Here is a 20763-nt window from a genome sequence, read left to right on the forward strand (position 1 = left end):
GAAATTGATTGAGTGTTGACTTTTTGAAGCTTCAATTAGTGCGTCCATTGATCAAAGAACTGCTCGGCACGGCTCTGTGTTTATTAACAAAGGTCTTTTGAAGCGAATCGATGTGTTTGTTTAAGAGGAATATCCATATTGACAGCGCTATTAACTATGATGCGTGTGAACCAGAGGCTTGTTTTTCCCTTTAACTAAAACACCCATTCACTCCCATTCTACCGCTTGTAAGTAAAATGGTATTATTAAAGTGGTATTATAACTCCGACTCCATTATTCTTAAGAGGAAACCATATTTAGAAACGATGCATTGAGGGTGAGTAAAACATTTTAATTTGATAGCAAAGCATCCCTTTAACTAACCTATATAATAATGTTACATTTATATAGCGCATTTTCCAGGTTCAAAAATAACAGCACGTGCACCCATAATTAAATACAACAAAGAGGACCATAGGATTATTTGTTTAAACAGTATAGCAAATGGAGTTTTAACTGTGCTTACCTAAGTCGTGTCACTCGGCGGCCATGTTTGCAACACCTACATGCAGCTATTTTAATCATAGCATATAAAATAAATAGGAAATTAAATAGCATATTTCCGACCAACAATTAAACATTAAGTTTACTGTAAAATATATTTTGTCCCCTATAGCAGTGTTTCCCATAGGTTTACAGCTTGGGGGGTCTCTATATCTTTTTTGCGCGGATGTCCGGACAATTACCCTTTCCAAAAAAATACTTTTTTAATAAATAATGTTAAATCAATCAATCTAATGTTTTACCAGGCCATTTACTTTACATTCTGATAGCCACAGTCTATATGAAACATAGTAGGTCTGTTAACAGAAAATGTGTTTTTCAGGCTCTGCTCCTGAAGCGAAGTCCTATGGTCTATTTTTATTTTAAAAAATCTGCTGACAACTAAATGTAACAACTGAAATGTACACTCACCTAAAGGATTATAAGGAACACCATACTAATACTGTGTTTGACCCCCTTTCGCCTTCAGAACTGCCTTAATTCTACGTGGCATTGATTTAACAAGGTACCGAAAGCATTCTTTAGAAATGTTGGCCCATATTGATAGGATAGCATCTTTCAGTTCATGGAGATTTGTGGGATGCACGAAGCTCCCGTTCCACCACATCCCAAAGATGCTCTATTGGGTTGAGATCTGGTGACTGTCGGGGCCATTTTAGTACAGTGAACTCATTGTCATGTTCAAGAAACCAATTTGAAATGATTCGAGCTTTGTGACATTGTGCATTTTCCTGCTGGAAGTAGCCATCAGAGGATGGGTACATGGTGGTCATAAAGGGATTGGACATGGTCAGAAACAATGCTCAGGTAGGCCGTGGCATTTAAACGATGCCCAATTGGCACTAAGGGGCCTAAAGTGTGTCAAGAAAACATCCCCCACACCATTACACCACCACCATAATTGCATCAATGAGAAATTGAACAGGTGTTCCTAATAATCCTTTAGGTGAGTGTATATATCATGAGCAGGAGTACTTAAAAAGTTACTAACAGCCTTTCCATAAGAACTGATTCTTTCCAATTAAAACATGAAAACATGCTCTTAACATGCTGATTATTAATGTTATTAATATCATAAATGCTATATGCAGATACAAAACGTTATGGTTTATAATCTGTAACAAACCTAAACAGTATATAGCAAACAGTAAACTGACTGACAGCAAAAAATACTTTATAACTGCTGCATTTTCGTTTACTTAGGTACGACCACGTAGAATCAGAAATGACATGCCGCCATGTAAATAAGATAAATTACATTATGCTATTTAGTTGTTATATAGGAAAGGTAACCTTAAATGACTTCTCTTGTGATCTGACGCTACAAAAAAAATTAATCAACTTGACCTTCAAGGGGGGCGGGAAGTGCTGTTGGAGGGGCGGGGCGCCCCCCTAAGGTAATGGTAGGGGAAACACTGTATAAGCATAAATTGCACAAAAAACACATTTTTCAAGGTTGTTTCAACAAATGCACTTACACACAGGTTGGCAAGTGCATCACAAGCATCTTTGTAGAGCCCCGCCCCAGAAAATCATCATTCTTTGTCAATTGGCTCATTTTACTGGAAGGCGGGAATTCCTTTATAAGAGTGATCATTCCTTTCCGAGTAATGGCAGTGGCTCATCTTGTTAATGTATAATATCTTTGGGCATCATACATGAGTAGATAGCAGACGTCAGAAGCACACATGACTGGTTATACTGGGTGAACAAGTAGGTGTGATTTAAATTCAGAGAATTAGGTTATTGTCTTCAATAGACAAAATCACACCCAGAAGTTCGGAGAATTAAAGAAAAGGTCTGTTAACACGGAGAGAAGAAGGAGCAAGGCCTTTGAGTGACTTAAAGGTAAGCAGAAGTGACACAGGTAACTAATGGAGGTTAAATAATGGGGTAATATAAGCAGATCTACAAGTGTTTGCTACAAGAATAAGCTTTAAACTTACTATAGGACAACAAAATGATGAACTTAAGCTTAATTAGCATCAGTTAACTTGCTGCGCAACAGAAAATTTGCAACTTTTTGTACTCTTGCTGTACTTTAAAGTGGGTGAATTTATAGATAAAACTTCATTGGCAATGGTGTTAACATGATGTTAGCTGGCTTCGGCACACCATGCATCTCTAAATTCACCCTATTTAAAGCACTGCCCTTAAAAACATTAAACTAAAATTAATTTAAAAAAATCTAGACTAATAGACAAGTCGTCATTGAATGACTTATTGACCATCTTTAACCATTTCTAATTTAATACTTATTTTTCGCTTCCATAAGGGTCAAGCCTTCGTTAAAAATGTTTTTAAATGAGATTAACTTCAGGCTCCAGTCCTGTGTCTGTATTGGTCTATGAGTGAACGGCAGGGGCTCTCTGCTTGCTGGTTTGAATGGGTGAATAGTGACAGAGCAGCACAGGGCCTGTCAGGAAAGTACTTCTTCCATTTGCCCGTTAGAAGCATCTGCCTCATGCATGCTGCATAGTAATAATATGGGATCTCAAGCGGGCAGGTGAACAAGCTGCATTCTCATTAGTCTTTCATTTTGGGAGTCGGAGCTACAGAGTTGGAAAGTGAGTGAGATGAAGTGACTGTCTATATAGGGCAAAGATAGACAGTGCTATTGATAATATATTTTATTAAAGAGTCATGGTCTTGATATGATATGTGAAATCCAGATTGTGAGGAACAGTATGGATGGTAATATATTCAGAATATGTTCAGAATGATAAAAAAAACTTGAATATAAACAACACGTTTCTCAACTGTTTAAATGCACTTTTGTAATGCTTTCTGGTTTTGTGACTGAAGTACATAGAAGAAATGTTTTTTCCGAGTGTGGTTCATTCTATTCACTCCTCTCTCTTTGGGGTTGAAAGAAGGGATGGGTGATATGGCAAAAATGTAAACTTGATCATGTTTTTCTATATTGCATATATAGAACAATATTTATTTTGATGTATAATTCATTAAAACATGTGTTTTAATCTGTAATAATCTATGTTAAATAATCTATTTTAAATACAGATTATTAACACAACAATCTAACAAAAGTTAACTTTAAACCAGTTAAAATTAAAGTAACCAAGTCATTGATTTTACCTAATAAGACATGTATTGTTGCAACAAAGAGGATACTAGGCCATAAACAACATGTACCAGTTCATTCAGTCCCATTTTGACTCAATTCACTCCTTAGGTAAAGGGAATGTTCATTTACTACATTCAACCAATGAAAGGGCTCCTTTACTGCGTGCATTCGAACGCTATTGGCTCAGCAACTGCGCACATGCCTAACGCTGCAATAATGTCTCGCTAGAGTAGTGGGATTCTTTCAAAATGACATCTCACATAAACTGTTGTTCACTTATATAATCATGCAAGCATGTTACATACAAGGTTCAATCTTTTAATGTGCAAACAAACTCACATCATTACATTTCTAATCTTTACAGGGCAGTGATGGTTTATTTCAAAAGCACCTTCTCATGTTAGCAGATATGTTAACGTTGGATATAAAAACTTTCGTGCTTGAGTTTCGAAGTAACTCGTTTGCAGTTCCGCCTCAAGTTTGTTTTGTTTAACCGGTGATTGCGATGGAAAATAAATACTTGAAAAAAACGCGTGATGACAACTCGAGGTTAGTTTCACTTTCGTTTCCCCTTCCAGTCATGTTTTTCTCCTCATGTCTAGCTATCTTTGCCAAGTGCAGTATGAAATTGACTTTGTTCTTTGACGCGCATCCTGACTGACTGTAAAATAAATCCGTATCGAGTCAGAATGCCAATAGCTTATCATTTTTATCTAAATAAGTTCTATCGCGATTCGATATGAGTATCTTTACTGGAAGTAACAATGTAACCAACTGCACTGAATTTACACTCTGATAGAATGCTAATTTCAGTCTCACATGAGCATTTTCTAGACACGTAAGCTTCGGTTTTTGTTAAAAAATCCAGCTTGTCATAGAAAAAAGCCTATATTGCCCCGCCTCTCGATACTATCGTGTATCGGTGATCCACATGCTGGCAATAGAACTATCTGACTATAGAGAATATCTCTCAACACTAACAAGAACACAGAGACAGGTTGAACATGTCTCACCTGTAAATCAAAACATCTCTCTGTCCCAGCCCATAAAGCCCCACCTTTCATTATAAAACAAAATTGCTTCATTTTGTAATGTTTTTCATTACAAAACATTGCATGAGAGTATTCAAAACATCCAACTCTTTCGAAACAGCCTACGCCGGTTTACGTGCAGTTTTGTGTAGCGTTAACCTATACCTCTTTAGTTGTAAGATTGCCTTCTGTTTAAAAGATAAAATTAGGATGGAATTTTTTAGATTTGCATAACATTATCCTTTTGTATTCTGTATCGCTTTCATTCTAAACATTTACATGTGATAAACAACTGTTAGAGAAAATTCCTTGGACAGCAGTTTTATGAGTAGATCTCCTTATTTTCTGGGCTAAATGAATGGGCTCTACCATTGGAAAACATTAGTATTATCATTTACAATTATTATATAAAAACACGTATAAGGTGGAATAATCTATTGTTTAAGCTTTAACAATGCCTTTTATCTGCTTAAATTGAGAGAAGAGGACTCTAGGGTGGTTCTGAGTTTCTCTTCCCATCAGTTGTTATGTAGTGATATAACTAGAAACTGATCAGAAAGTTGTAACAGCCAGGAGGAAGTCATGACAAAAAAACTTTTGTCCAAGTCTTTAATCTACAATAGCAGACTTGTATTTCAAGTCTACAACACACTGTTGCTTAGTATTAAATGTTTTTCAAGTAAAAGAACATTCATTTTCATGTTCTAATATATCTGTATACATTTCTTTTTTCTGATTGACACAGAGAAATATATTTGGGAGAAAGCTTGTAACTAAACATTTATTGGCCACCATTGTCTGCCATAGTAGTTTTTTTGAGTGAATTGTCCATTCAAAGCTATACTACAGGGGACTGCCACGGAGGAATTGAGTTGATTTTGTACATTCTTGACAGATGACTTTCAAAACCTACAAATATTTTCATAATTTTCCATCTACATACCAACATGCTCCCTCTGGGAAATTCTCTAGAAAACCAACAAATTGGACACAACTAGCAAAGAGATGATTCCTTATGAGTTTATTGGGAATGAAGAATTCAGCTTTGTTCTTCTGCATCCATAGCTACTAAAAACAGCTTTTTAGAGTGTCTGCTTGAAATTGTAGCCTGAGTTCAAGACATTTGATGTAGGATTCTATTTCAAGCATCTAGGAGGGAGAAAATACTCCTTAAACTTTGAACAAAGCTTTTCAGTTTCGGATCTCTTTTATGAAACCACACTGTGGGATGTATAGGACAGACATGGTGGATTGGCTGTCTGTGGCTTGAATATGGACCCATATGGAGTGGAGCCACAGTGTCTCATCTCTGTGTGCGTTTTTTTTGTTTCTGTAAATGTTACTCATCATACACTTTGCTCCCCCCCTGAGGCCGATGTGTATTTAGATGAAGATGCATTAATGAATGGTCATTGTGTTTGTCAGTGCCGGTTTTCCGTCTTATTGGCACCAGTGCTTGTCGGCTGGTCAGCAGGAGGTTTTAACCTGAACATTTCAGTGCTATAAAGAAAAAATGTACATTGTTGTTTCTGGTTCTGTTGACATTAAGAGATTTGTCTTCATTAGGCCGTAACCAGGGTTCAAATGATGTACCTCATGTTGTTCACAGCGGTCTGATGCCAACAGCTGCTTTAATCTAGAAGCGTTCTCTCAGTTCTCAGCATTTTATGAGAAACATGACGGTTTTTTAGCCTCAGTACACGTGCAACACTTTATTTGACGTCTCTCCTCATGTGCCCGCGAATATCTTTTCGTCTGGCTGACAGTCATGATCGGACGGTGGTTGCTAGCAGGTCTGAAAGGTCCTGGCCCAGGGTGAATGGTCCCATTTTGGCCTGTCTGCTACACGGTGAACGTTCCCTCGCTCCGTCCGCAGGGACGACAAGGTCTGTATGCAAGCGTGTGCGGCGACATGGATTTCGAGCTCCTGCGCTGCAGCTGACTGCTGTAAATATTAGCTTTTCAAATGAATGTGGCCACCCTCAGATATTCAAAGGCAGAAATTGAGCAGCATGTTTTTTATTTAGTTGTCTGGCACACTTTTCGAAACCAGCAGCAGACAGCTTGGTTACGTTCGGCAAACATAAGGTAAGCGGGGCATTCAGCCTCCATCTTCGGGTGCTGGTGGTTTTGGACCGGGGTGAAGGGGTCTGTGAGACTTCTTCCAGAAGAGCAATGGGTTCAGCTCCATTACACATAAATATAAACAAATACCCGGCGAAGAGTTTCGAAAATAACGAGCTAATAAAGCTGCTCCCTCCCGATGGCACGTCATGAATTGATCCTCAGAGATCCAAAACCTTGCTGTGTTTGTGTTTAAGATATTTTATGTGCGCGTGGTCATGAGCATGTCTGACAGAAGTGGAATTCAAGGGTTTTACTTCAGTGTCCGCTTGTTTCTGAGTGCTTTTGTGTTTGAATTTTTACACACCAAGTTCAACTGTTCCTGTACATGTATTTATACAATCTGCTGAAGTGGAAATATTTTTAATGTCTGTTTTTGGCCTTTTTGACAATTTATAAATAGTGAGAGTTTGAGAGACAAACGGACAGTAGAGAATGGAATTGGGATATTGTGCAAGCCAGATTTAAACTAAAAAAACCTGTATGAGTCCCCACACACAGCATGCACACTAATCTCAAGGTCACACCTTGTACGACGCTGCCAAGTGAACGTGTACCGATGTTTATAACGAAGGTGGAGACTTTGATGTCCTGTCAATTTTGCTGAGGTTTAGCAGGATCCTCCTGTGATGGGCAGGGTGTGTGCATTAGGGGTGGGCGATATGGACAAAAAATAATATCTAGATATTTTTGGTGATTTTAACGATAACGATAATTACACGATATCCATTAAAAATGTGATTTAAAAAGGCAATTTAAATAGATTTAAAAAAAAGAGTTAAGTCATCACTGATGATAATAATGGGCACAATGTAAAATGAAAACATTGCTTATTTATTTTCTTTAACATGTAAGTATTGAAGTAAAAACAATTCAAAGACATACAAAATACTAATTGAACTAGTGTAAGAACATCAAACTCTGAGTAAACATTCAGTTGTACACCTCTGCTGTAATTTTAATTGTGCTGCATACAAGCAAGATGAAATAAAAATAATAATGAACAAATAGCATCTGTAAATAAAGTACTCTGATCTGTAACATATTGCACACAACCATGTGTCCTTAGGGCCTTATTGCCTTACCACCTATGGCCTTATTGAACAAATACCTAACTTCAAGTACTGCCCAGTACAAAGATTGCACAAAAATAAAAAGGAAAATCTGCCCAAAAGGTGCACTTCCAAATCAGATTATCTTAAATAATATAATATACATTTGTTAACAAATGACATCAAAGTAAACAAGGTCCACAATTTACAGACAAATAAACTATAGTCACTATTATTAAAGCGCACACTGGCATGGACAGATTCTGAAACTTTATAGAACATTATAGGCAAACTGCTCACTGTTCACATGTAGATTTAGTTCAAATTATGAGCCAAGACAAATCCGTCATGATAATACAGAATGTACTCGGGTCTTGTCTTTTAAATGAAAGAGCTTGTTGTGCAGTATTCAGTCGCCGCTTCTGTTTCTCCAGAAGTCGGCTTCGCGCATAAGCTACACAAACACAAGAGCGCGAGGCAACATGACGTCATCGTGGAGTGGGCGGTCAGGTAAACAGTTAAGAAACTCCCCTTCCGCTCTCGCGTTCACGTGCGCCAGGCACGTTCTCGCGTGAATAATTACGAAACAGCTCTCTAGTCACAGATTTCGATGGGTCACAGATTTCGGCACAGCGCCGGTGTTCAACTTGCGGGCGGCCATTCGCTTACCATGCCTGTGAGAGAGATGACGACGTGTATGCGCAGAACAGCAATCACGTGACGCCCTGCTGCAGCCTCTGAATGTGTGGCGTTTTAATGCGTGTTTTTTCGGAGTAATTTAAATACTCGATAATGAGAATTTGCACATCGTTTACACAACAAACTCGATATTATCGCAGACGATATATATCGCCCACCTCTAGTGTGCATGTGCTTCTGAGCGTGCGTTCTTCCAGGAAGGGCTCAGAAATCCAGCGCCAGCACAGGCATGATGAATATGAGGAGCCCCTGAAGAGTTGTGTAGAGCGCTGTCACATTTTCCACCCCAGCAGGTTGGAGGAGAGATGGAGAGATGAGGGAAGAGAAGGAAAGAACATGGATGGTTATGCCGGTTAGAAGGAGCAAGAGAGGCCATCCACTTGTGTTGTTTGCACTTTTACCTCAACACTGGTTGCCACAAGGCATAACATTGAACCATCACTGCCATTCCATCTGTGCCTCCAAAATCAGCCATCCATCTCATTCCCATTTTTGGGAAGAAAGAGACATAATGGAGCCTTCGTTATATATATACAGTATATATGGCAAAAGCAAATTTTCCCTTAAAAGACATCAAATGAGAAGGACTACACTATTATTCCAAATGAAAACAGAATGATACAATTGTTTCCTAAAAAATTATTTAAATTAAAATGGATCACGCAAATAAAGAAAATATTTTTTAATCATCCTCATGCCATTCTAAACCTGTATGACTTTCTTTCTTCTGCAGAATTCAAAATAAGATATTTTGAAGAATGTTCGTAGCCAAAACGACATTGGCCCCCCCCCTTGACTTCCATTGTATGAACACAAAACCACTGAGACATTTCTCAAAGTATCTCCTTTTTTTCATATCGCTGCTGTCCTTCTGAAACTTTGTATCTCCTTATTTTATTATTTTATTTTTTGCCGAAAATTCTATTAATCACCCTTTAATGTTTGTCACTGGATAAAAAGTAATACAATAAAAAAGTAATACAATAAAAAGTATTAAAATTGAATTTTAACATCAATTATTTTTTCAACTTCCTGAAAACCGAATTTGCATATCCAATGCTTTGTAGGGATGGCACCGATATATAGGTTTGAACCACATGAAATTGAATTAATGAGGAAAGAATTTGTATTTTGGATGAACTATTTTAGATGAATCGCTTTAACCCATTTCACCTCAAATTTTCATTATATGATGTAAAGGTTTGGGGAAAATAAATAGTTATGACATGAAACTTTACGGCGCAGTCTTAAATTCTAATCCTATCCGACATAATAACTACTACTTACGTTTAATTCTCTGCTAGTGATTGTTGCAAGCTCCACATGTATAGATCTGCTACAAGGACCACGTAAGCTGTGTTTTATTCATATGTTATATGTGCAGCCACCAGCTTTCCTTATATGCACACAGCAGCATGTTGTGGATATATTGGCAGTAGCAAGTCTCTTTACTAGCTCTGTCCTCGCAAGCAGCAACAGCAGCGTAGCAGATCTATTCTGCCGAGACCAAATATATTATATGTCATGCACACTACCATGCTTAACATTCAGAGAGTTGTAATGACAGAACTACACATAATTCTGATAATTTATCTATATTTTTAAAAACTCCTTACATTTGAAACACTGAATGTATTCAGGAAAACAATCATATACTTACTTTAATTAGCATGCCATTTGTTTTCAACCACACAACCATAATAAATTCCACACACTAGTAAGAACAATAAAAGCATCTCTCATATGTACATTTTTTACTAAAAATAGATTTATGTTTATTGTTTAAACATTCACTCACTACAGCTAGAAAATATAAAAAAGATTTTTTTTAAAGATGTTAAAATCTCCCACAAACTAAAATAATTGCAACTTCCTTTTCATAAGTGTCGTTATCCGGCTTATTTGTGATAATTGGAGTTTACTACTGCTCCCGGCCTACCCTAATGGAAAGTCACAATGAAGTGATGATGGTTTGGATATACTAGCTAAACTGGCATGCTCTACTGGGATATCCCAAATTGCCCCTCCTCAACTGAGGGCTTAAAAGAATTTACAGTTCATAGGCCACAGAGATCCTGAAGGTGTTGCGCCTGCTACAGCCGAATGCTTAGACGGCGTGGAGGAAGTGTCACAGTTTACAAAGCTGTGCAAGCGCTAGATTTCCTGTGGAGCCTGACTCTTTCTCTCTCGCTAGAGTATTGATAAAGGGATTGAAGAGAAAGTGAAAAAATCTGCAGATTTGAGTCTGGGGGAGAGTGGCTTTTAGAAACAAATTCTGTCTTGCATCTTTATAAGCCTCTTTTGTTCAGCCTTGATCTGTTAGTTTTCTTTTCAAACTTATGATCATAATCTACCTGTGAAGGAGGTCTAATGAACATCAAAAGCGCTTGTCATATGTCTCTTGCTTTTCTTTGCTCTTTGAGTCGCTTTCCTTCGGTCAGCTCAGTTCCACTCATTTTAATGTAGTTGTTAACAGCTTGCGGTGGAGCGGTTTGTGTGGCTTTGGTGTCGGTACGCTCGCAGGCTGCTGGGTAGCATCGGACTCGACGAATGAAGGATCACAGAACAGTCCCCCTGGCAAAGACTGAATGAGGGAACTGCGCTCTCTTAAGTAATCCATTTCTTACTCTCACACGCTCTCTCTCTGCTAAGCACGTGTCATTGGACAGTTGGCAGCAGTGATGCGTTGAGGGAAGCTTGTGATCGGTTTTAAGCAAATTTTAGAGTGATGCAGAAAGACTTTGTTAAGGACTTTGTAGTTCAGGAACACATTTTGAAACCCACATGACAGTTGTGATATATTGACAGTGTCTGTATCCGTCAGTGTATTGTTAACAGTGTTAACAATTAGATTAGCAATTAGGATTTTGAAAGCAAACTATACCAGGGCTTATATTAGTATATATCTTGTTTGGTAACAAAATAATGTTGATTTATTAATATTATAAAAATACTATTACATCTTAAAATGTGATAGTTAACATGCTGTTTATAATTAATTTAATAACTATGCTTTTATTTATCAATATATTAATAAACATTTCATAACAACATGTAAGTCAAATGAACACCTATTGGATATCAGAGCCTTGCATCACTACTCATTTGCATAAAGTTAAACATTGTATAACTTTGTTGGATCACTAGTGGTCACTGTCATTCATGTCACATCAAATGTCATTCAAGATAAATAAGTTTGGTTGCTGAAAATCACTGTCTGTGGGAACAGTTGTTTTGTTTCTGGAATTTTAGACAAACTACTACATTTCTATTGTATGGTCTCTCTTTCTTTCTCTTTCACATTTCTTGGTCTCACCCCCTCTATTCAAGCTTCTCCTTTGTGTCTTTCACTTTCTGTTTTATTGCTCTTGGACTTTCTTTTTCTCTGTTTCACTTTCTCAACCTCTTTTTCTGTCTTCGCAGGAGTCGGAGGATTCAGATCCGGAACATTCCCCCTCATCTGCAGTGGGAGGTAAGTGTGTAACCGCTGAGAGTGTGTGTGTTTGGTCAGGATTCTGCTTTATCCTCTGGGCTGCATCACGTCCTTTTGTAACTGACAGTACACATTTCCCCACTTGAGAATTTTGCTTCTGTACACACACCTACACTTTGCAGTCTGAGTGGCCAGTGCGTGTGAATCTGATTGTCAGTCCTGATGACATCATTTGGGAGGGGGGGCAAAGTGTGTGTATAACATATCATACCCTTTACATTGCAGGTTTTGGATGGCCTTTTAGCAGAGTATGGTACTGTAGAAAATGTGGAACAAGGTAAAGACTTCACCTATGATATTGTCGTTGTCCTTTGAAACCGTGTATCTCCAAATTTGCTGTATTTCAGGGAAGGGAAAAAACACTGTACTTTTAAAATGATTAGATACTGTGTTGTTGCACTTTTAAATTATTTTTATTGGTTAGCTACTTGCAAAACCAAGTCACAATCATAAGGGGTGACAAATTATTATGACTTATGACAAAATAATTAAATCACCAGATATGGAAATACAATGTTTCAGAAGGACAACAGTGATATACACCTTCTTTATACATGTATATAGTTGTATAGTTTAGGCTTGAATCTTTATGTGACTAAAAATGTCCATGGACTTTTCGTCATAGATAAATACTCCATTTATGAAACAATATAAAGCCCTTTATGTTGGAGAAAAAAACAGACCCCTGCTAATAACACATGTGCTGATATACCCACATGATGTTGTATATAATGACAAACAGACTCTATGGGCTACAGAGACAGTGTGTGCATTCACATCACACGTTATTCAAACTTAAATCACATCAACCCGTGCTGGCGAAGGAGACATCTCAGTTCGGGGGTTCAGTAATTGCTTTCCCAAAACAGAGAGAGAGGGAAGACATACGGGCAGGGCGTTATAGATTTGTGTGAGTCGCAGGGAGACAGTGCCTGAGAGGGATGAACTCAGTGCTCCGGCTAGAATGAACAGTGTGGGAGAGTGTGGATTGATGTGGGAGAGGGTGGCACGGCTCCAGATGTAATGTGTGTTTTTTTTGTGGCGTGGTAATATGAAGGTAAATGTAGGTGCCTGTGGTCTCTCTCATACGCAGCTGAGGCAGTCATCATTTACACCTGGTTTAACCTGGTGTGACCACTTGTTGTCTGGAAGGGAGTGGCTATTGATTTAGAGACTTTATGAATCATGGGGACATTCACAGTGGGCATGTGTCAGTTCAAATTATTGAGCCAAGAATGCTTAAAGAAATTTACTTTACTTTTAAACTTTAATGCATGAAGTATAACAGCCTCAGTCAAGATATCTCCCCATGTGTTTTCATTGCTCTTAAAGGGACAGTTTATCTAAAATTTCTGTCACCATTTACTCACCCTCAAGTTGTTCCAAATCTGTTTAATTTTGTTGGTCGGATGAACACAGAGAAAGAGAAAGAATGCTACCATGGTAGGAAAAATTACAATAGTAGTCAAAAGTGCCCCAGAACTGTTTGCTTTCCTACAATCTTCAAAATATATTTTTATGTTCAACAGAACAAAGAAATATATAAAGCAATTTTTCCTACTATAGTAGTCAATGGTGGCCAAGAACTGTTTGGTCACAAGCATTGTTCCAAATATCTTTCTCTGTGTTCATAGGAACATCAATTTATACAGATTTGGGTGGTGAGTAAATGAAGACAGAGTTTAATTTTTTTGATAAACTGTACCTTAAAATATCACATGAATCAATGTTCTTCATGACACTTCAGACAAAAAGTCAGGGCTCGTAGAAAACCCACGGTTTCCTGCTGAAATACAACATTGTTCTGACACATTCATCTGATAAATAAGGATCTTTCTGACGTGATTTGAAGGCACCTGTCTGTCATTTTTAGTCTTGACATGATGGCGTGATGTTTCCTCATTGGTGAAGCTCATTGGTTCTTAGATTGATCGCACACCCGGATTTGTGGTTGTCTTCTTGTATGAAGAATTGGATTTCTGCCCAGCCCCTCCCACTCTGCTTCCTCCAGACTGACTGTCTAGTCCACTAGACACACAACTCCATTTAATCAATAAAATGGCAGGGTTTCCTCTGAATAATGCCACACACACATTGTGTCAGAAGCGGCTTCTGGCTGTAATTTTTGAAGTGACATTAAAGGATTCCTTGTAATGTGGCAAGAACTTGCTTAGTTCATTAAGTGTCTTCATGGCTCAACCGGAAGAGCATGGCTCTGGCAAAGACAAGGTCACGGGTTGGATTTCCAGGGAACACACATACTGCACTGCATTCCCCATCTGCCAAATGCATAAAATAACAAATTTCACACTCTTTAGGGAATATACTTTAATGCCTGTCCTTTAACAGGTCCGGAGCTGTATGCTGGTGTGAGTTAGCAGGAGAAACGTTTATAGCTGAATAAACAGTTGAAATGAAGTCCTTAATCTCATTTTTTGTGTATTTTGATGACATTTTGATCTGTGGACTTGAGGAGTGTTTTGTGCATTCCCTATGAAGAGCACATCTGGCTACAGCACAGTATTCCCTGTTTTATAGGCCGTCACAGAAGTGGCTTTTCACAGCACTAGTGGGAAACAGCATTTGTTTGTCTATATGCACCTAATACAAAAGCACACAGCCACACATGCTTATGAATATGACTGAGCTACCACTTCTGAACATGAACTCTAACCGTGCACTCTCTCTCTCTCACTTTGATTTACCCTGTCTCAATCTTTGCAGTTAACACTGATACAGAAACAGCTGTGGTGAATGTCACATACTCAACAAAAGAGGAAGCTAAAATGTAAGTATATTAGCTTAGTTTACTCCTCATATCGATGGGGGTCTTTTCTGTTTTGCAGTGCATTTTCATGTCATTGTATTGTGTAAAAGGAATATTAAACTTACAATTTGGGGATTGAAATCATGTGTGATTTTTCCTAAAAGTTAATTTCATAATGGTTGAATTTGAAATCAGATGGCTACTTAGACTGAAAAAACTTAGAGAGTTAGTTATCATTGTTTATTCACCCTCATATCATTCAAAACATGTACATCACTCTCTTCTGTTGAACACAAAATATTTTTTAGTGGTTATTTTTTAGAAATACAAATTTCTTAGTGGTTTGTGTCTATCCAATGAAAGTCAATGGGGGTCAATGTTGTTTGGTTACCAACGCTCTTCAGAATATCTTCTTTTGTGTTCTGCCGAAAGAGGAAAGCCATACAGTTTAGAATGACACGTAATCTAAATGATGAAAGAATTCGATATTTCATCAATTAGAAATATTCGTATTAAATGTTTATTTTGTTTGTTTTTTTCTAATTAAATTACTTCAAGCACTTTGTTTTCTTGGGAATATTGTAGTGGTTTTTCTGATTGACCGGACAGAAACTGGAATGGGCCGGTTTTCGCATGTACGGCTGTGACCGGTGACCGGCTGGTCAGTCTCACGTCTTGCCGATTCGAAGCCAGCGACACGGCCAATAACGTCAAATACGCAAATAAACGTCAGTTCAAAACGGCTGTCTTTCACAGCTCATTTACGCTCGTGACTGCATGGTTCCACCGAACTACGCAAGTCTCCGCACGCGCGCACACACATCATGTAGTGCACAGACAATTTTTGACTATCCAGTACTTCACCTTCGTTGCTGAGTCTGCTCCGGGTATGTACTACATGCTAACTTTGATGCTAAACACTGACACATGCTAAATTCATGTTGAAGTCGTTCACTATGTTTAAAACAAATGTAAATTCCATTCAACTTGATTAATTGTTTTACGTTAAAACTTTGGTCATTTACCTGAGGTAAAATGACATTTAACACGACTTGAAAAATATTTGTGATATATATCTGATTGAGTTCTTTACTAACACAAAAAAGGGCAAATACATATACATATTTAGAGTAGAATTCACTCAAAAGATTTTTAACTTTTTATTGAAGTGGCAGCTAAAATCAACCCACTTCTTTTAGTACTACAGACCCAAGATAAAGTTATTTTACATTTCAGGAAAAAATAAATAAAGCAATGATAGTTTCATAAACAGAAGCAGACAAGAATAAAGTTGAAGTATTTTATTGTTATCTTAGACTTTTGTGAGAGTACAAAAATGAAAAAGTTTGATTTAGTGATTAAGTTTAGTTATATTCTATTATTTATTTATACTTATTTTCAGTCACAGAGTTCTTCAATTTAAGAGTTATTTGGGCAAGAGAATATTCTGTAATTTAATGCAGGTTATAGAACTGTATTTAGGGAAATTGTAATGTTCAATAATTTATGTAATGATAATAAAAAAATATGAAAAAATGTGTATTGAAGTAAAGTTAATGTTTTTTATATACTGTCAATTGTAGTTTGTGGATATAAAATCAGAATCTGCAAAATCGGAATCGGCAGGTTTCACTTCAGATTTCACAAATCGGAAATCGGAATCGGAAAAGAAAATTGCAATCGGTACATCTCTAGAATATTGTTTCATTGGGAAATTAGTTTATGTTTTTTTTTATGTCCATAATTTTATTGTCTCCATAATATCTCATAACATCTAAAGTCTTGGCCCACATGACATCATCTTTCAGGAATTTGTATCATCGTACTGTAGAAAAACATACTGGGGATACTTTACTATCAAATCAAAATTTCTCCATGTTTTACTCACCCTAAATGCATCCTAACCGAATATGGTTTGCTTCAAGAAGTCAACACCCATTCACTCCCATTCTACCGCTTGGAAGTAAAATGATACGTGGTATTATAACTCCAACTGCATTATTCTTCAATAAGAAAACTATATTCAGTTAAGATGCCTTGACGGTGAGTAAAACATGGGGAAATTTGTATTTACTAGTAAAGTATCCCTTTAATTAAATTGCGTCCTGTTGATAATTGTTCCCCTTTGTTTATTCAGAGCTGTAGAGAAGTTAACAGGACAGAAGTTTGAGGATTACTCCTTTAAAGTGTCTTATATTATGGATATGGATGCTGCTCCCCCTCTCCCTGTGACCCGGAATCGTCGGGGTGGAAGGGCATCACGGGAAGAGGACTCTCAGCCTGGCACCTCTGGAGGCTCCTTGGGGCACCGGCAGAAACAGCCAGACTTCCCCCTGCGTATGCTGGTGCCCACTCAGTTTGTGGGAGCCATTATTGGGAAGGAGGGACTCACAATCAAAAACATAACCAAACAAACACAGTCTAAGTAAGTGTGAGAATGTATTGATGGGACAAGCACATATTCAAACACACTTGCTCAATAACATCCAATTTGCTATACACCATATGTTCATAATCAATAAGATTTTGAAGAATCACAAAATTTAGTGGAGATCAATGAGTTGACTTTGTGTTCTTTAAATCAGTGTTTACATTTTTAGGTAATGCTTTTCCTCGAGCTGTCGACAGATTTTAAAAGGCTGATGGCAATATCAAGAGTGTCGGATGGTCAATTTAGCCAAATGGCAACATTTTCTCACAGTTTTCGTTGTAATTTTTTTTTGCTTTATGTTTTTATTATTATTTAGTAATGGCCAGAAGTAGTGATTAATATATTCCACAAGATTTATACGGGAATTATAACTTAATTTCTACAAATTATTGTATTTAAAGGCTTGCATACACTTGGCTCATAACATGCATGTTACTACCTCGGTCGTCCTTAATGTGACCCTGAAACTGAGGATGCATTTTTCTTTTAACTAGTCGTGATGTATGTATGCCCAGGTTAAACGGCTTCTGAAATAAGAAAAAATGTTGGCAGGACTTGATTTAACCACCAGGAAAAGATTTGGTCCTTGGAAGTTGGATGTTGCTAACAAAATGAAACATTGAATTGAAATTTTTCAGTGACATATTTCTGGAGGGGAGGGGCAAAAACAAGTCCCCAATAACCCTGTTCTAGCATCAACCTGGAACATGAAGAGAACATGTTTCAAGGGAGGTTTATGTTTTGATTAAGGATTATGAGGGCACATGAAAAAAAAAATGTATAAGGTGCACAAAGAAATCGCTTATAAAAACACTACAATATTCTAGAAAGTATAAGAAAAGTACATTTTGATTGCATGGTGAATAAAATTGCTATGATTGTATAGCCAGTGTGGTTGAGAACAAGATAATAATTTTGCACAAGTCATTTTTAAGATTTTTTAAGAATTGAGTAGAATGATAACTCTGGCTTTACAACAAAAGCTTAGCATTTTTAAAGTGAATTCAAAACAGCAGTGCATTTTGAATCTCTTTGTCTAAGCCACATTTGAAGACACCATGAAACAGATATTCACAGTTGTCATAGTGTGATCACACACACTTTGAATTCCATATTAACATGAAAAGTTAAGACATGAACCATAAACCTTGTCTACGCAAGAGACGTGTCACAATCACCTCTATTATACTTGAACTTGTTAGGATGTAACAGAATTTGAAGAGCAGTAGACTGGTGAAAATAAAGTATATCAGCCATAGTGATCGACACCGTCATTAATTTTGATAATCATGTCCTGACAGGGTGGACATTCATCGTAAGGAGAATGCGGGAGCTGCAGAGAAGCCAATCAGCATCCACTCCACACCTGAAGGCTGCTCGTCCGCGTGCCGCATGATCATGGACATCATGCAGAAAGAAGCAGATGACACGAAAGTGTAAGTCCAAGTCGTCATTTATCTCAAAGGGCTCTTTGTACATATCTCTGGTCTTACGGTCTTGCTTCTGTAGAACTGAAGAGATTCCTCTGAAGATTCTGGCTCACAACAGTCTGGTCGGAAGACTGATTGGGAAGGAGGGTAGGAACCTGAAGAAGATTGAAGAAGAGACAGAGACAAAGATAACCATCTCCTCGTAAGTGTCAGCTAAAGTCGATACCCTCCCGTAGCTGAAAATTAAAGGAACAGTTCACCCACAAAAAAAATTCTTCATGTACTCACCCTCAAGTTGTTCCAATGGTTGTTCAATGGGGGCCAAGAGCTGTTTGGTTACAAGCATTCTCCCATCTTTGTGTTCATCAGAACAAAGCCATTTATACAGATTTGGAACAACTCAAGGGTGAGTAAGTGATGACTGTCCCTTTAAAGATGCTTCTATAGATGGTAGTTGTACTGCTGTGATTGTGCATTAGGCCAGTCACATGATTATCATGGCCAAAATAATTCACGGTAAATACTAAGGATGCACCGAAAGGAAAATTCATGGCCGAAACCGAAAACCGAAAAAGAGGAAACCAAGGCCGAAAACCGAAACACCGAAAGAAATTTGGCCAATTATTAGTACCCTTGCATTTATTGCTATAACTGTGTACTAACTTTACTAAAATCAAGGCATTGCAATTGCATAATTAAAGTTTCAAAGAATAAATCAATTACAAATTATGCAAATATTTATTTAGCACATTGCAACAATGCACAGTATAAAATAAAATTAAACTAAGATGTTTAACTTGACCCCACTCATGTGTATATTAAATAATAATGTACAGGGTACTGGCCTGCTGAAAAGTTGTACAATTAAATGTTCTCTCATGAAAACAAAGTGCATTTAGGTCAAGTGCAATTTACATTTTTCTCTGTAGGACTACTACAAGAAAGTGCATTCAGAACAAGTGCAACTGCTTAAAGATACAAGTTAAGTTATGAAAATAAAAGCCCAACAGTCCAATATCACAAGTAAAAATCACTTTACAGTGGTAAGAGACTTACTCTAATAACAATTTAGTAAAAAAAAACATTTCCTAGTGTTGAAGTCTATAAAAATACTGTACAAAACCGTTGGAATAAAACGAAAGTAAGGAAAATGGTGCGCACATTTAAAGAACGAGAGCTCTGCCATTATCACAACACAAGGAAAGTGAAAAACATTACGGACATCAACTAATAAGCAGTGAAGCAAGTTTTAAGTTGTTTATCATGCGCATAGTGTCTGGACTTTTGATCGTCTCTTGTATATTTTGCGTTCGCGGTCCGGCTCGCGTGAGCAGTGGAGCTGGCATAACTCCTGGTGCTGTAGACTGAGAGCTCTGTCATCTCACGAAAACATTGTATAAAAAACTTTGCATGCCATAGTTTACACAGGACTGGCGGAAAATGGGCATTAATACTTCTTCATTCTTCATGTTATGTGGTTTACTTTGATAGGTGAACTGTCTTTCCCGCGTCCCAGCGCGACATCCGACGGGTTTTCCCAAATCGCATCACATGTCTAGTCAGTCAAATGACGACGACACGCAGATCGCTTTGCGACCATATCACGCTGAAGGGAAACGGGTGTTTACAAATTGCCCTCATTGTAATCTGCCAGAATGACGGCGTCACTGGTAAAAAAAATCTGTCAATGACAAAGAATCTTTCGGATTATGCGACCTCTGGTTCACACACGTAAAGGAATATTGGTCGCACTCTAGAGACCTGAGGGTGCATGGAATTTAGGAGACGCTTTAGTGCTGCGATTAAAGGAATAACGTCCGCTACAGATGCATCAAAGGAGCGGTATCTGTTTGTGTCATAACAACATTTCAGTGGCCGAATATTCGGTGCATCCCTAGTAAATACATTAGTGTGTTATCTTTTTATTTGTGTGTGTGTATCTGTGCATGTTAAAAGGTGCAAACCCACCACCTAGTGTACTATGTTTCAAGCATGTACTGGTACTTTTTAACACAATCATTGTTCAATCGTTGTTAATATTATCACTGTTATTGTCAATACCAGTACATTGTGACATTGTTACACTAAAGTTACACTAAAGCTACTAA

General features: G+C 37.6%; 1 protein-coding gene across 2 annotated transcripts in view; it reads left to right on the top strand.

Annotated features, from left to right (window-relative positions):
- Window positions 1–20763, top strand: part of igf2bp2a (insulin-like growth factor 2 mRNA binding protein 2a) — a 64509-nt gene that overhangs the window by 29081 nt on the left and 14665 nt on the right. For both annotated transcript variants that reach the window (XM_056755621.1, XM_056755622.1), the window contains exons 3-8: window positions 11958–12006; window positions 12253–12304; window positions 14752–14815; window positions 16932–17219; window positions 18527–18661; window positions 18735–18857. In XM_056755621.1, the coding sequence (XP_056611599.1) occupies window positions 11958–12006; window positions 12253–12304; window positions 14752–14815; window positions 16932–17219; window positions 18527–18661; window positions 18735–18857 (711 nt within the window). The remainder of the gene's footprint in view (window positions 1–11957; window positions 12007–12252; window positions 12305–14751; window positions 14816–16931; window positions 17220–18526; window positions 18662–18734; window positions 18858–20763) is intronic.

This window comes from Triplophysa dalaica, chromosome 8, assembly GCF_015846415.1.
Source record: "Triplophysa dalaica isolate WHDGS20190420 chromosome 8, ASM1584641v1, whole genome shotgun sequence".
In the NCBI taxonomy this organism is placed as follows: domain Eukaryota; kingdom Metazoa; phylum Chordata; class Actinopteri; order Cypriniformes; family Nemacheilidae; genus Triplophysa; species Triplophysa dalaica.